This window comes from Lissotriton vulgaris, chromosome 6, assembly GCF_964263255.1.
Source record: "Lissotriton vulgaris chromosome 6, aLisVul1.2, whole genome shotgun sequence".
In the NCBI taxonomy this organism is placed as follows: domain Eukaryota; kingdom Metazoa; phylum Chordata; class Amphibia; order Caudata; family Salamandridae; genus Lissotriton; species Lissotriton vulgaris.
In genome coordinates, this window is record NC_141694.1 from 1,036,059,956 (window position 1) to 1,036,076,388 (window position 16,433).

The 16,433-nt window shown below is 41.8% G+C and overlaps 1 protein-coding gene across 1 annotated transcript in view; it reads right to left on the reverse strand.

The window, feature by feature from the left end:
• Positions 1 to 16,433, reverse strand: part of THBS2 (thrombospondin 2) — a 728,644-nt gene that overhangs the window by 107,436 nt on the left and 604,775 nt on the right. Inside the window, exon 19 of the mRNA XM_086927100.1 lies at positions 15,456 to 15,727. Coding sequence (XP_086783226.1) covers positions 15,456 to 15,727 — 272 coding nt within the window. The remainder of the gene's footprint in view (positions 1 to 15,455; positions 15,728 to 16,433) is intronic.

The window sequence follows — 16,433 nt, forward strand, 5'->3', positions numbered from 1 at the left end:
CTGACTCATCATAGATCTCAAAAAAGCCCGGGATTTTGGAGTGGGTATAGCCATACTATTACAGTATTAATCAACTTTGAATCCATGATGATCTTAAAATCTCCTGCCATTATCACCGGGCCTGGGAAGTCCAGTAAGTTCGTAAATACTATCTTTAAGGGTTCACAGTCATCCTGGTTTGGGCCATAATATCCTACTAAGGTTAGTGGATGGTCCTCTCTTTTTAGGTCCGCTATAATCCATCTAACGTATTTAACCACCCTTGTACTTAAAAACCTAACGATCCCTCCTTGTTTTTTAACGACTATTGCTACCCCTCCCATGTTAGCTGTCTGTTCGGTTCACCTACCTGCTGTACCCATCTCTGTTTTTTAAACAACTTCATATATTCTTCTTCGGCCAAGTGAGTTTCCTGTAAAATTATAATTTGTGCTGGACAACCTTTGAGGTATTGTAGAATCATATCTCTTCTAACCCTTGTGCGAAGCCCGTTAGCATTCCATGATAGTATCTGCGTCATCTGGGTCATCTTCCTACAGTATCTTCCCAATATGTATGCTGACCATCATACTGTGACTCATCTACTTTCTGTCTATTTGAGGTGTCTGAGGACATTTTATTGTTGATTTTCACTCATGCTCCCCACCCAGTGCCCCCTAACTCCCACTGGATAACCCCCCACTTGCTACTAGATCTAACATAGGCCCCATTTTCTTCCCTGCCCCTTGTTACACACCAGCACCTATATTCACATGGATTGAAACACCACCCCCTATACCCCCTCACTTTATCGCCTACTCCTTCATTTCTTGTGTTATATGTCAGTCTCCGCGTACTCCCCCTTCTTAATTACTTCAAGGCGATCATCAGCCCCTCTAACAGTTTTCAGAAAGCACATTTTGTTATTATGCATGACTCTGAGGGCAGTTTGGAATTTCAGCTGTGCCGAGGCTCCTTTTTTCCGAAAGTCTTAGAGACGCTCTCGGAGTTCCCATTGTCTGTCTAGGAGGACCAGGGCCAGATCTGACCTAATTTCAATGGAGAAATCCTCCCCCTTAGAGTTTTCAATTTCAATGCACCCAGAAGTAGTTTTTTCTTTCAGGGTGTAGCTTGAAAATTGAGAAGGATTTTCTGTGGCTTTGCTCTATTCGAGTTTCTCCTAAATGGATCTCTAAGTATTCACTGAATGTCCTGTTCTATTGCTGCCTCGCTTACTTCTATCTGGAGGTTGTCCTTTATTAATGAAGCAACTAATGATTTTAAGTTGTCCGCCTCTCGTCCTTCGGGAACATTCAGTATATGTTGGTTGTTCTTCCTAGAATTATTTTCCAACTGTTCCACCTTCTCATGCAATGCATGCTCCACCCTCTGCAGTGCCACTATCTCCTTCTTACTGTCATTTAGGCCCGCCCTTAGATTGCCAACACTAGAGTCCAGTGTCTGTGTTCTCACTGCCAGAGAGTCTATTATTTTCTCTAGAACCTCGCAAAAGTTGTGTATCTCGCATCGGTTTGGCTCCGATACCATAAAACCGTTTCTGATGTCTCCAGAGAGTGAGGCAAACATATCCTCTAGCAAACCCTCCCCCAGCCCCTGTACCAGTAGTACCAGCATCTTTTTCCTGGTTGCCATGGTTTTTGGGGGGCCCTTCTGAAGAGGGAGTACCCCTGTCGCCACCAAGCGCATTTCCGTCCTTGCGGGCCTCCCGTTTCTCACCTGCCATCCCTCCTGATGTGCCTTCTATTGGTGGCTTCATTGAATATCATCGTAAGAACAGAAGAGTGTGCCTTGTATTTATACAATAAAGGTAGAGCAATGTGAAAGACCAAATAGGTTCTTTATAAAGCCCTCACTCACCAACCTGGTTGGTAACATGCTTCATCATCGGGCCCCACCAGGAGAGGCCGAGTGCCACCCTGGTGTTCTTCAACACCAGAATTACTGCAGAGCTGGTAGTTTGTGTGCAGTGAATAGTGACAAGTGAGTGTTAAAAATGTCACAATTGTGTCAAAGGATACATTTTATTAGAAGCCAATCGGACATGTTCAAAAACAAAGTGTGGGACAATAAAGCTGAATAAATTGTTCCGCGAAGTCCACTAGGAAGTGGTCAACATGTTTCTGCCTATGTGTTATGATTTAAACAGGCATTCGCCAGGACCGTGATATGTAACCTCGGCAGTATGGGCGCGCTAAGGCCCACCCTAACCAGAGGTTATAGGTGTGAAAAGGTAAACATATATATATGATCTGGTATCCCTCGTAATTGAGAGGAACCAACGGGTCCGGTACAGAGGGAGTTTTTGCAGGCACCAAGCGGGTGTTCTGCACTGAAGGCGGTGCGCCACTGTTGCGACCACCCCCCTCCCGAGAACTATGATGTAGTTAGTGTCTACATCCCATAATAAACTCGGTTCCTCGCAATCACGAGGGATACCAGATCATATATATATATTTTTAATATATTTTTACCTTTTCACACCTATAACCTCTGGTTAGGGTGGGCCTGAGCGCGCCCATACCGCCATGGTTACATATCACGGTCCAGTTTTTCCCTGCTCTATTGCTGCAGTGACATGCTCCTCCACAATGCTTCTGGGATCGGACTCGGAGCTAGCGATTAAGTAAAGCACATATGTTACAGGTAGGTGGGGGGTCATTAAACGTCTGTTATGGTAGTGGCGGTGCGCTTCAGTGGGATCTAGTGGCCTGCTGAAATAGCAGCCGCCATGTTCTCCCTTCACAACAGAGGTAATTAGGGAGATCTTAGATAATGGGATGCAACTTTCAAGATCATGGAATGAAGCAACAATTTCCCTTATCCTAAAACCTGGCAAGGACCCCACTAACCGCAAATTATATAGGTCAATATCCTGATTGAACGCAGACTACAACATCTTTACCACCATCCTGGCGGGGAGACTGAGCAAGGTTGCCTGGGGGGATCATCCATAAGGACCAGAAGGGAATTATTAAGGGGAGGCACATCCATGAATTAATGTATGGGCTCATTGGAGCAATTGATGTGGCAACAGCTTATTCGGCACCCCTCACTGGTATTATGTTAGGCGCATCCAAGGCCTTCGACAGGGTTAGGTGGTCTTATCTGTTAGTGGTTCTGAAGAGACTGGAGCTAGGGGATACATTTTGTTGGGCGGTACAATTAATATATCAAAACCCCACGGCGAGAGTTCTAGTTAACAGGAACCTAACTGCCCCTTTCAAAATCGCAAGAGGCACAAGACAGGGATGCCCTTTATCCCCTCTGTTATTTAATCTATGCATAGAGCTCTTTGCTCAGAAATTGAGGACAACAACTAACATCTCCACCTTCTGTTGGGGGACTTGATAGAAGAAAGTTGCTTTATATGCAGATGATCTAGTAATTTTCACTTCTGACCTAAAGGCTGCACTATCTCCCACCTTACAGATCGCTACGGGGTTTGGTAGAGTTTCAGGCTACCAGGTAAATGAGGCCAAAACAGAAATCATGGTTTGGAATCAGAGGGCAGATAACCCATTGTCTAAAATGGATATGAAATACTTGGGGATTAGAATTGTGAAAGATATAAGTAAAATCCCAGAAATTAACCTAATGAGAATTTATAGGGAGCTGGATGCATCGTCCCCTTACGATTTTTTGACGAGTCAACTTGGTCAAGATGGTGATTTTGCCAAACATCACTTATCTATTTATCACTGTACCTCTTAATTTTGAAAATTAACAATAGCCAAAATACAAAAGGCAATAAACTCTTTTATCTTGGCACATAAAGGGGTCCGGATAGCCTGGAAAAAGTTGCGGAGATGGAGAGAGAAAGGGGGACTATCATTACCGGATATCCAGTTATACGCATGGGCTTTCCAAATCACCAACTCTAGAATGCTTTTTAGAACCCCAGATGACACAGATGTCGGAGTTATATTCTGTGCAATGATAAAGTGAACAGAAGCGGAACCTGCTGTTTTCTCCCCAAGTTTGGGGGCACAACATTTTTCAAGAAGAGTAAGCTAAAAGTACCACAAGCACTTACTAGAATGTGGTTTACGATAAGAAGGAGGCTCAAAGTAGATTACTATTCCTTCTCTGCCCCAATCTGGGATTCTAGAGGAACACCTGAATGCCTCAAGGGTATGTTGGCTTTATCAATAAGGGAGGCAGGTGTACTTGCCTGGGGTGAGATTATGCAGGATGGACAGCTAATCACATGGAGTGAGATAAAAAAAACCTTATGAAGGACATTTCCCATTTTAAGTATATGCATCTCAAGAGCTGGGCGCAGGCTCAAAAAACACCATTGGGTGTAGCCAACAATCATGAGGAAAAATTGGCCAGCAAACTCCCAGTTGCAAAATAAGTCTCCTTCTCGTACTGGTTACAGGACACCATCGACTGAGAATTCACCCTGGTTGAAGATCTATGGGGCAGATGCTTGCTGAACTGCAACTTACAACATATTTGGCAAGCATTGATGCGTACACTTTATACTATTGTTAAGCCTGCTTTTTTTTAAAGAAACCATTTTTTCTCACTTCGTAGGGCATATATAACACCTGAGAAGCTGTTCAAAAAGGGGAAAGGAAAGCCAGTTGCCTGTGCAAAGTGTGGCCTTGAAAAAGCGACAGATGTACATTGTTTTTTCAATGTGCTCAAATACAAAGTTTCTGGCATGAAGTTGAATCAACACTCACAGGTATTTTGGGAAGACAGATAAAGGTAAGCCTTGCAAAAATTATCTTTGGGGTAAAGTAGGGTGTGTCAGGAGTAACTGGAATTTTTTTTTCTACGCATTATTGCTTGCCAGAAGGGAAATCTGTCGTAACTGGATAAGTGAAACACTGCCACAGCATGGAAAATGGTTAGAGTCCATGTTTTATATGTCAAGAATGGACGTGTTGGCAAATCGGTCCGAAAAGAGGAAACAATTCTGGGATATATTACAAAATTGGGCTGGGGCTAACCGAAGCCATTGAGTGGTTTAAGGATAGCAAGAAGATAATAATAAGAATCCCTGTCCAATGATAACGCCGACAGAACTCTCTGATTCAGCTGCAAGGGCCTCCCAGTTCACTTTATGCAGCCGTCGGAATATCGTACGCTGTCTGAGAGAGATATACCAGAAGGAGGATGGTGTTTTTGACCCAGCACATTTCTTTTCTCCACCCCTGGTGGGGGCCCGTGGTCTCCTCCTTTGCAGAGGATTGGCAAGGGTAAAAGTAATAAAAAATAAATAAATAAATAAAACATCTTAATTATCTGGCAAAAACACAAGATGGAATACAAGCACATCACCTTGGTTTCTTCTACAGACCAAATCCTCCCCCAACAATCATCTATATTAACTATGGGAGATATTTGAGACCACGTGATTGCTATCATGTTTCTGCCAGGAATAGTTTTGAGCCAATTGAAATATTGAATATGAATTAATGACTGTAATCCCATACATAGACAAACAAGCAAAATGACTAGCTGGAAAACCAATCTGATATTCCGATCCAAAACTCCCATTCACCCAGGCTGAAGTTGAGAGCTCTTCAGATAAAAAGACTCTTTCATCCTCAGGGAGTTTATGTCTCATTATATGGAACATTGAAGGGGCACGTACCAAGATTGAAAATCCAAACTTGTTGTTGTATGTTAGTGAATTTGATATTATATGCTGCCAAGAAACTAAGATGAAAGAAAAGTTCCACATTGATGGTTTTTACGCTTTTGACCAGTAGCCTTACTGTTAACTGCTGGCAGGGCCAATGGAGGTCTTGCCACTTTCATCTCTTTTAAAATTCCTATACTGTGAGTATCGGAAGTCTGGTCCTCCCCACAATTCTTGGCAACACTTTCCTTTCCTGAAGAACCCAATATATAAGTGTCATCTTATTGATTTTTGGGAACCTGGGAAAGACATCATTTGTGGCCGCTTGTTTGAAATTTTACTATCCATGTTCTGCTAATTGAAACCTGTATAATGCCAAACAGGGAAAGAATTGTGGCGCAGCGGCCAGGGCGACTGATACCGGACGCTGGGGATCACGGTTCGATTCCTGGCACCAGCTGCAGGGGTCTGCCCAGCACCATGTTACTCTGGGCAATAGCTTGCTTAATCTTCCCGACAGCCCCCAGGACTGGGAAACCTATGGGTAGCTGTGTGCTTTACAAATACAGGATTAGTATTATTGCTAAACAAAGTTTCAGAAACAGGGTTAACACAAAACACTTGATATGTGTTAGAAATGGGGGTCTCTAGTTGGCTGTGGCTTGCACCCTGTCCAAGAAGGAACCCTTCCTTCTAGTCAGGATAAAGGAGTTGTCAACCCAAATAACCCCTGCTCACCTGCCTGGTAGCTTGGCACAAGCGATCAAGCTTATCTCAGAGGCAAACTGTAAAGCATTTTTTACATAACACACACAGTAACACAGTGAAAACACTACAAATGGACGCCACACCAATTTAGAAAAATAAAGTATCTTTACCTAAACCATACAAGACCAAAAACAAATTCTAACATACATAACTCAAACATTCCCGTTTAAAAGGTTTCAAGCAATTCTGTTCATAGATGGGGTGATTTTACCCAAAATACTTCCAATGCATTAGCATCGACAAGGGAAAACAGACACAGAGGAGGAGGGCGTATGAAAACACATCGATGCGTCAATTCCTGTAGCCTTGAGGCAGCGATGCATCAGTTTCTGAAGTGTTGCATCAAATTCAGATTGGAGGTGGAAACGGTGCATTGATTCCGAGACGGTTCTGGTCTGCAGGTGATACGTTCGATAAACGTGGTGCACAGGTCCGATGTGTGGAAGTACAGACATACTGGAGATCGATGTGGCATCGGTCAGACTGGTGCTACATCAATTTGTCCAGCCACGGTCCCATAATACATCGATTCTTTCAGCCAAACAGCAGTGACTATGTCAGAGTCAGTGTGGGGTCTCAGATTTTGGAGACAAGGTGTGCTGAACTCGAGCTGCGGCAGTTTCTTTGTCAGCTGAGATGCACTGCGTTGATTTCTTTGGTGGCATGGTGGCACGGTGGCGGTGTGTGGAATTTTCTCCCGCACAGAGGTTCTGCGTTGGAAAAACAGGTGCTCGAATGGCAATGCATCGATTTCAATGGATTCAAGACTGTCTTTGCAGCAGAAACAACCTCCAAGGGCCCAGAACTGGATTTGGCAGATCAGAATCCCCAGCAAAGAAGTTCAAGGATCCTGTGGAGGAAGTCTTTGATGACCCTGAGACTTCCAACAGGAGGCAAGCACACACAAGCCCTTGGAGAAATTTCACAGGCAGGATACAAAGCAAAGTCCAGTCCTTTTCTTCTCCAAAGCAGAGTGTAGCAACTGCAGGCCAACCCAGCAAAGCAACACACCGCAAAGGGGCAGTAATCCTCCTCACAGCTCTTCCGCTCTTCTCCTCGGTAGAGGTTCCTCTTGATCCAGAAGTGTTAGGGAGTTTTAGGACCAATACTTATACCTCTTTTGGCTTTGAAGTAGGCATTATTCAAAGGTTTGTCTTTGTAGTGAACAAGTTCTTGTTTTGCCTGGTCTTAGATATAGACACACTCCAGGTGGGTGGACACAGCATTGTGAGAGGCCAGGTGCAGGTGACAGCTCCTCCCACCACTCTAGCCAGGAAGGCCCACCAGCCTGGCAATGGTCCATCAGGATATGCAGGGCACACCTCAAATCCCTTTGTGTGACCTTCCAGAGTGAATGCAGAAACAGGCCCCTGTCATTTCCAACCAGACCCTGACCCCATAGGCAGGCAAAGGCACAAGATGGTTAAATAAGAAAATGTCACTTTATAAAAATGTAATTTTCAAACACACAATTTAAAGACCACCTGAACTAAAAGATGTGTTTTAAATTCTGAGCTTAGAGAGCTCAAACTCCAAATCTCTAGCTGTTCCCAATTGAAAGTTACACTTTCTTTAATGAGAGAGCTAGTCCTTGCAATAGTGAAAAACAAAATTTACAGTATTTCACTATCAGGACATGTAAAAAAAAACAACTACGTGTTCTACCTTTCACATACACCTCATCCTGCCAATGGGGGTACCTTGGGCTTACCATAGGGGTGCCTTACATGTAGTAAAAGGGAAGGTTTGGGCCTGGCATGTGGGAGCATTGCCAGGTCGACATGGCATATACAAACTGCAATCACAGACACAGTGGCAGACCAGAGGCACATTTAAGGGCTACCTATGTGGACGGCACAACCAGTGCTGTGACTGGGGGTGAGTGTCTGAAAAGTTTCAGCGCTCCGTCCATCATCTCTTTGTGTTTGCAGGCCCACTAGTAACATTTGATTTACAGGCCCTGGGCACACATAGTGCACTTTACTAAGACGTAGCAGTAAATCAAATATGCCAATCAAATATGCCAATTTTGGATAACCAATAAGAATTACAATTTGCACAGGGAGCACTTGCACTTTAGCACTGATCACCAGTGATTAAGTGCCCAAAGTACGTAAACTAGCAACAACAAAGTCCAGCATAACATTAAAAATAAAGGAGGTAGAGGCAAAAAGACAGGGGTAACCGGAACCAAGGATGCCAGATCTAACAACGTGTCTTTTCATGGCCCCCAAAAATCCTTAGGAAGCCACCTGGAAAAGAGAGACAGACTCAGAGGTAGAGGTAGGATTGAGCAGATGCTGAGATAAGGAAATAGACAGAAGTGATATAGATATAAAGAAAGTTTATTTTCCCTGGGGCACCTAGCAAGGTGGGGGCCCTGGGCAATTGACCATATCGTCGATGCCTTAAAATGCCTTTCTGATATATTGCTGTTTTTTAACAATTAAAATATTTAATCATAACATTAGCAATGTGATAGATCCATTTGATAGCTTTTTAGGAAAGGTTCTATTTGTTTTTTCATTAATCTGCGTAGGCAATTTTAATATCCACAAATATGAGCATAATGGACAGTTAGGCTGTGTTCTTAAGGATTCGAAGAATGAAAATACGGCTCATTTTAAACATGCAGTTTATGGAGAGGCTTTAAATTGACTAATATTGAAATATAATTTTTTTTTCACCAGTGATATAATCCACAAGGAGAGCATTCTTGTCCCAACTTTCACTGGAAACTCCAAAGGGAACAACTTTGGTTTTATTATGATGTCTGCTGATCTTTCCCCTCTACTTGTGGATTTTAAAATTGCTAGCAAGTGCTCTAGCGATCACAATCCCCTCACTGCTGTATGGAATCCAACCCCAAAATCAAGAGGAACAGCATAAAGATCACATGGGATGGAGTACTCCAAGAATAAAGGGTTAAGAATGAAAAAGAACAAGATCGACCAGGTAGTTTTTATCCAAAACGTAGTCGGTGAAAATACAGACTCTATTTTATCTTGCTTATCCTAGGAATCAGATCCTGGAACTATTCAATGTGGTTTTAAAGATATTTGTAGTGTCTATCTCAGGTAAACTAACCCTCAATCTGGTAACATCTGAGATACCATCTTGTAGATGGTTCCATGCAGCCAGTATGGCTGCTCACAGGCAGTTGCGAGCAGCACTTCAAGCCGGCCTCAATTCGAGTCAAGGAGTTAAAGATGATAGGCGACTATATGAGACTACTTTAGAGGTGAGAAAAAAGGAGATACATAGCAAAGCCTGGAATTAACTTTAAGAGGCAAGGAGGGCAAGAGATAATATAAAAACCTGGGAGGTAGTAAATCACCCTTTATCTCTGAATATGAATCCCTAAGAGTTGAGTCCCTAATTTCAGCAGACTTATGGGTGACCCATTTTTCAACAACTTTTCAGTCAGAGTATAGGGAGGATCACCAAATTGAATTACATAGCATGGTGCATTTTAATGTATATGATCTAGAGGGCTTCTACAACTCACTAGACATCCAGAAGGGGGGGGCCTTAGCATTTGCAATTTAAAAGAATATCGCGGGGAAAGCACCCTGGCCAAATGGAGTACCAGTTCATATTTTTAAACCATATATTAAATGAAGTCATCCTTTTAACATATGTTATAACAACCACAGTGATAGGCCCCATATCTGGCTCATGGAGGACAGCTATTATCATGTCTCTTATAAAGAAGGGTGATAGGTCTTCACCATCCTGCTACCAACCAATTTCCTTGATTGATTCTAGTGCCAAGATCCTGGGATGGGTACTTCTCTCCTGTCTGGAAGCTTGGGCTGAGGAGCACAACATTCTAACAGAGGTAGAATATGGTTTTAGACCGGGAATGGGTACTGTTGAACAATGTCTCAATTTGTACCTCCTAGTGAGAAATATGTAATGGTGAAGAAGGGCGATTTACACCTAGCATTTAAAGATCTCTTCGTGCTTTTGACCTAGTAAACCACGCAATATTCTGGATCTTCATGGAACAGATGGGGTGAAAAAGTAATTGCTTACCTTAATAAGATACCTGCATTACGACACATCGGTTAAGGTCTGTTATGGTTTACTAGGTGAATGTACCTCCCAAATTAGAACTTCTCATGGTGTGAGATTGGGGTGTATTTTGACTTCCTTCCTATTCTTACTCTACATAAATGGGAGTAACAACCACTTATCATGTAAGGGAGAGGATATGCCTCGAGTTCGGGCTGGACTGTTCCCATGAGGCACAGAGTCAGACTGATTTACATATGGGCATGTCTGAACTGGGGTGGCTGAGTGAGCTAAAGAATGGTGATGGATTAAACCCAGATCATTTGACTGGGGGTGAGTGTTTGATTTGCTCAAAAGCTCCGTCCATCATCCCCTTTTGTTTTGCTTTGTTCACCCTAAGTTAGCAGGGTATGCTCAGACGTGAGTCCCTTGCTCACTTGGCCACTGGATTCAGATAGCCTGGCTGATGAGGATTATGAATCTGAAACTGGTCCCAGGATGCTGTTTCTGGTCCAGGGAAGACATGGCTTGGCAGTTCGGGCTGGAGTGTTCCCATGAGGCACAGGGTCAGACTGATTTGCATATGGCCATGTCTGAACTGGGGTGGCTGAGTGAGCTAAAGAATGGTGATGGATTAAACCCAGATCATTTGACTGGGGGTGAGTGTTTGATTTTCTCAAACGTTCCGTCCATCATCCCCTTTTGTTTTGCTTTGTTCGCCCTAAGTTGGCAGGGTATGCTCAGACGTGAGTCCCTTGCTCACCTGGCCACTGGATTCAAGATAGCCTGGCTGATGAGGATTATGAATCCGAAACCGGTCCCAGGATGCTTGTTTCCGGTCCAGAGAAGACATGGCTTGGCAGTTCGGGCTGGACTGTTCCAATGAGGCACAGGGTCAGACTGATTTGCATATGGCCATGTCTGAACTGGGGTGGCTGAGTGAGCTAACGAATGGTGATGGATTAAACCCAGATCATTTGACTGGGGGTGAGTGTTTGATTTTCTCAAACGCTCCATCCATCATCCCCTTTTGTTTCGCTTTGTTCGCCCTAAGTTGGCAGGGTATGCTCAGACGTGAGTCCCTTGCTCACTTGGCGACTTGATTCAAGATAGCCTGGCTGATGAGGATTATAAATCCGAAACCGGTCCCAGGATGCTCTTTTCCGGTCCAGGGAAGAAATGGCTTGGCAGTTCGGGCTGGACTGTTCCCATGAGGCACAGGGTCAGACTGATTTGCATATGGCCATGTCTGAACTGGGGTGGCTGAGTGAGCTAAAGAATGGTGATGGATTAAACCCAGATCATTTGACTGGTGGTGAGTGTTTGATTTGCTCAAACGCTCCGTCCATCATCCCCTTTTGTTTCGCCTCGAATGGGAACCTAGCACATGCCAATGTTACAGTATGGGTACGATGCAGTACTTACTGCTTGTACAGCCAATGGCCTACAGATTTTGCTGGACTCCTTTTTAACTTTTATGGAAGATTTGAATTTGAAGGTGAATCTTTCAAATGATATCTTATGACTTGTGAGCGACCCTATACTATGACCAATTCCTATTGCATGGTGGACGTACAGCTCGATAAGACAATAAAAAAAAAAAAATATTTTGGGATTCTTATAATTTCTTACTAAGCCCTTTTTAACTCTAAGACGGCAGCTGTTCAGTAGAACTGTTGAGGACATTTTTAGGTTTTGCGCATAGAGTACTTGAAATGGTAAAAATTTTAAAAAGGTAATGCATCCGAGTAGCGACATATGGAGGACATTTGTGGGGCCATAACAAAGTGGGATCTCTCCAATTTGCCCAAAATGTTTTTACTAGTAGATTATTGTCGGTTCCCAGAGGCACTGCTACTTTCATTTGTGACAATGATTTAGAACAATCAAATTTGGAAGACAAAATATCTGCATTCAATATCACTTAGCTATTAAAAAACAGTTGAACAAAGATACCCTGATTGTTGTTTGAAGTTGCGGTGGAGAGAGCACAGTATAAGGAAACAGCAGTTAGGTGCCTCTTGGTGCCAACTACAAGTGGAATGGAACCCTAAATAGAATGGATCATGAATCCCACTTATCATTTTTATGTGACTCTCTTCAGGTTATGCACAGTGTACTTTAAGGTAGCTTTCCCTTTGCAAGGAACCTAACAACATGACCTTCCCCAGTGCCGATGTGGTAATTTTTACAAACAAAAAACAACTCACTTTATGCTGTTTTGTCCACTGTACACAGACCCGTGGACATCCTTTGTGGTTCCTATCCTTCGTAGTGCCAAAATAGGACAACATAAGGTCGGCATGGTGTTTTTTGCAGCAATTTCATACAATAGATATTTGCTTCATAGTCATACATTTTTCTATGAGTGGCACTAGCAATCAAGAAATTCTATGCAAAGTTATGGAATTAATTCCAGATTGACAATTTCCACTGTACCCTATGAAATGTAGTTTATGATCTGTATGAATATTGATTTTAAATATTTAAAATTGCTAACGTTTATATTTATGAATTGCATGTATTATATTTCTACTTTTATGGCATATACAGAATCAAGATAATTAACTGACTGATTCAGTAAGCATTGTATCAATGGTTTGTGGCTGTAATTCCAGTCACAAACCATTGGTCCGTTACTAAATCCCAAGTTGGGAAGAGAACTGATTTGCAATGGTGAAATGGTTCTTTTTGGACTTCTTTTGCTATGGGAATGGCTTCAAAAGAAGCAGGCGGTGGTCCAATGAATTACTACCAGCTCTCGTTGAAGTTTTTAAACATAGATTTTTTTTAAAAGCCCAGTTCCTTTAAGGAATTCACAATAGTTTAAAAAAAAACTTCAGTTTTGGAATATAATTTCAATGATTGTGATCTGTTGTTCCTTGCAGGTCAATATCCCTGTGATTGTTTTTTATTACCAACTGCCTAATGAATATTGCAAATATTAATTAGGTATGTCATTTGGAATCCCCTTTCTGATTCCTGATTTTGGGAACCAACCTATTACTATATAGGTTGGTTTAAAAAAAAGTACTGGTTGTGTGATTGTTTCTAATTATAGGGGGGGGGGGTCAAAAATTACTAACTGCCTAACGAATATTGCAAATATTAATTAGGTATGTCATTTGGAATCCCCTTTCTGATTCCTGATTTTGAGAACCAACCTATTAGTACATAGGTTGGTTTAATAAATAAAGTACTGGTTGCAAAAAAACTGTGCCCAATTTGCAACTACTTTTTTTGAACAGTAAGTCAGTAAGTACATCTAGTCATTTGTCACATTTAAAAAAAAAGGGTATTAAAACCCACTTCTCTAAAACTTGAATGTTGACATTGAATGGTACATCATTACTGTCAAGTCAAGTCAAAACGTAAGTTTATTTAGACCATTGGTCTTTAAACCACATAAAACATATAACTTTATAATAACATTTTCAATAAAATACAAATTCATCAACTCCATTCATGAGTCGTATATACACACATATTACAACCTAATTCAAGTAATATTAAAGTACCTAAAAATTATTTTAAAACATTAAATGTTTGCGTGAAGATCTCTATACCACTATACCTGGCAATTTTCAATTTTCAATTTCAAAATTCCCAAGACAACCTACTTACAGCTTGCATATACTTTCCAATTGCTATAGCAGTATCAAGATTTTCTATATCCATGAGGAACTCCCATGCTTGGGTACGTGACCCAACATCATATTTCAAAAAGATTGGGTGTAAAAACTATTTTCACAGGTCTAGCAATTTTTGACAATCCATTAAAATGTGTAAACTATTACATTTTGTATCTATTTTACACATACATGTACCATCTGATTGCATCACTACAGTTTTTATTTTATTATTTAACATCACAGGATTAATACCAATTCTCAGCTTTAATATCTCCATTCTAAGCCATTGGTTAGGTAAAGTGTCTAGATAAGGGTATCACATTTCTTTCTCCCAACTGTTTCTCATGAACCTTCCTCAGGTACTCCATATCTGATAATCTAGACAAAACTTTCCCTAACGATCTAACTGAACTCTTTGTTTTGTCGATACGTAGAGTCTGAGGGTCAATTTTCACATTCAAGTGATCACAAATAAGCATGGGCGAATTTTGCGAATTGGCAATTCGCGAATTTCTGGATTTGCGAATTGGCAATACATAAAATTTGCGAATTATTTTTGCATGTTCGCGGGTGTTCGAGAGGCGCTTTGCGTGTTCGCGGGTGTTCGAGAGGCGGTTTGCAATTTCGCTGTTTTTTTTTTTTGCCTCCTTAATCACTGCCACCCTCTCGTTTTTTATGTTCATCTGCCCTCTGTACCACTTGTTTCTGTGCCCTTCTGCCCTCTACCCCACTAATTTTTTGTCCCCTTTCTGCCCTCTGTCCCACTTTTGTGCCCTTCTGCCCTCAGCCCCACTTAGAATGGCGCCGGCAAGCTGCCAGCGCCATTCTAAAATAGCTAGAAATAGCTTCAACAGGTAGCACTAATAGATAAAGTAAAGCAGGTGCTCCAGTTGAAGGTCAAATTAAGGTACACAATCATTAATCACCCCACTGAATTTGAGCAGCACCTGCTTTACTTTATCTATTAGAGCTTCCTGTTGAAGCTGACTTTTGTAACTATTTTAGAATGGCTCCGGCAGCTTGCCGGCACCATTCTAAAAGAGTTACAAAAGTCAGCTTGAACTTTTGACCCAATCCGTTCCTTTCGTGGATTTTCGTTCACGGAGTTTGCGGGAAATTTGCGAATCTCGTGGATTGCGAATTTACCGAAAATCCGTGTAATCCCCGAGCGGAACGGATTTTCCGCTCATGCTTAATCACAAATGGTGTACATTTTCTCTCTTGTTAATTTGGCCCATTTTAGTTTGCTGCCCTGAATCTCCTTCATGCACCATTGGGACACTTTTGTTACTTCCCCATTCCCAAACGTTTCCAAAATCTAAGTAGACCTATTTGCACCTGGACATTCCATGCGGTCAACCCTAGCTCTAATCTAATTGACTGCACATATTGGAAGAAGTACATATAAAACTAAAATGCTTATCTCTCTTTAAACCACTTACCTGCCCAGGGGTGTTTCCTGTATGCCAAAGGGCATTTCTTAAGCGCTCTCCACTGCCCGTTGTGGAGTTCACCACTTTGAGGGAGACTCCAGAATAGCCATAAGCCTTGGACGGCTTTTCCTCCCAGTATGTTTGTGTGACCTGTTTCCACATCAGTACATAGAATCGGCTGCTGGATTGATATCCAAAAACAAATCCTGCATAATCATCATCGCGATCTGTATTGACGTAGAATGTGCCACTGAAGTCCACAGCACTGAACTCATCAAAGCCTGCACAAAACAAAAGCCGCACTGGTTACAGCCATGGAATCCTTTGAACAAATCACCGACTTGGAATGAACTCCAATGTTACAATGCTTTTAGTTCATGTGATCTCGAAAAGGTCATAGAACATATGGTTATCATTACATCCACAACAAGGTTGAAAAAATAAATTTTAAATGAACCTTAACCATGAAATATAACACTTATCAATTGTTCCCACATAAAATACAATGTGGTCAATTTTAGGTTTGTTTACCTGCAAGTATAGCTGTTCATTTAATGACAGTTGGAATTTGCCAAATACTATAAAACTACTCACCCCCGGGCTGTTTATCCATTTTTAACTTAACCATTCTTGGAAACATGGAATTTCAATAAGTCCATATCCACTTTCAATTCTGCCCTTTTGCGCAGTTCATTTAAGATCAGTTATCTATATTATACAATAAGGTGTTTCAACAAATTGCAAAATATTTTGTTTGTTTTAAACAATTTAAAGCAAATCACCTTATATTTGGCCAGAGCATCCCACAACATTGGCTTGGGAGTAAGTCTGTGAGTGTTTGTGTTCAGATACACAGGCACACGCACATTTGTGGGGAATGATAACATGCATCCTTCCTGAACAGCCAACACTCTTAGCAGTTAACCAGGATTAGATATTGGTTAAAATCTTACCCATTCCCATGGAGCTCTTCCTACAGGCTCAATC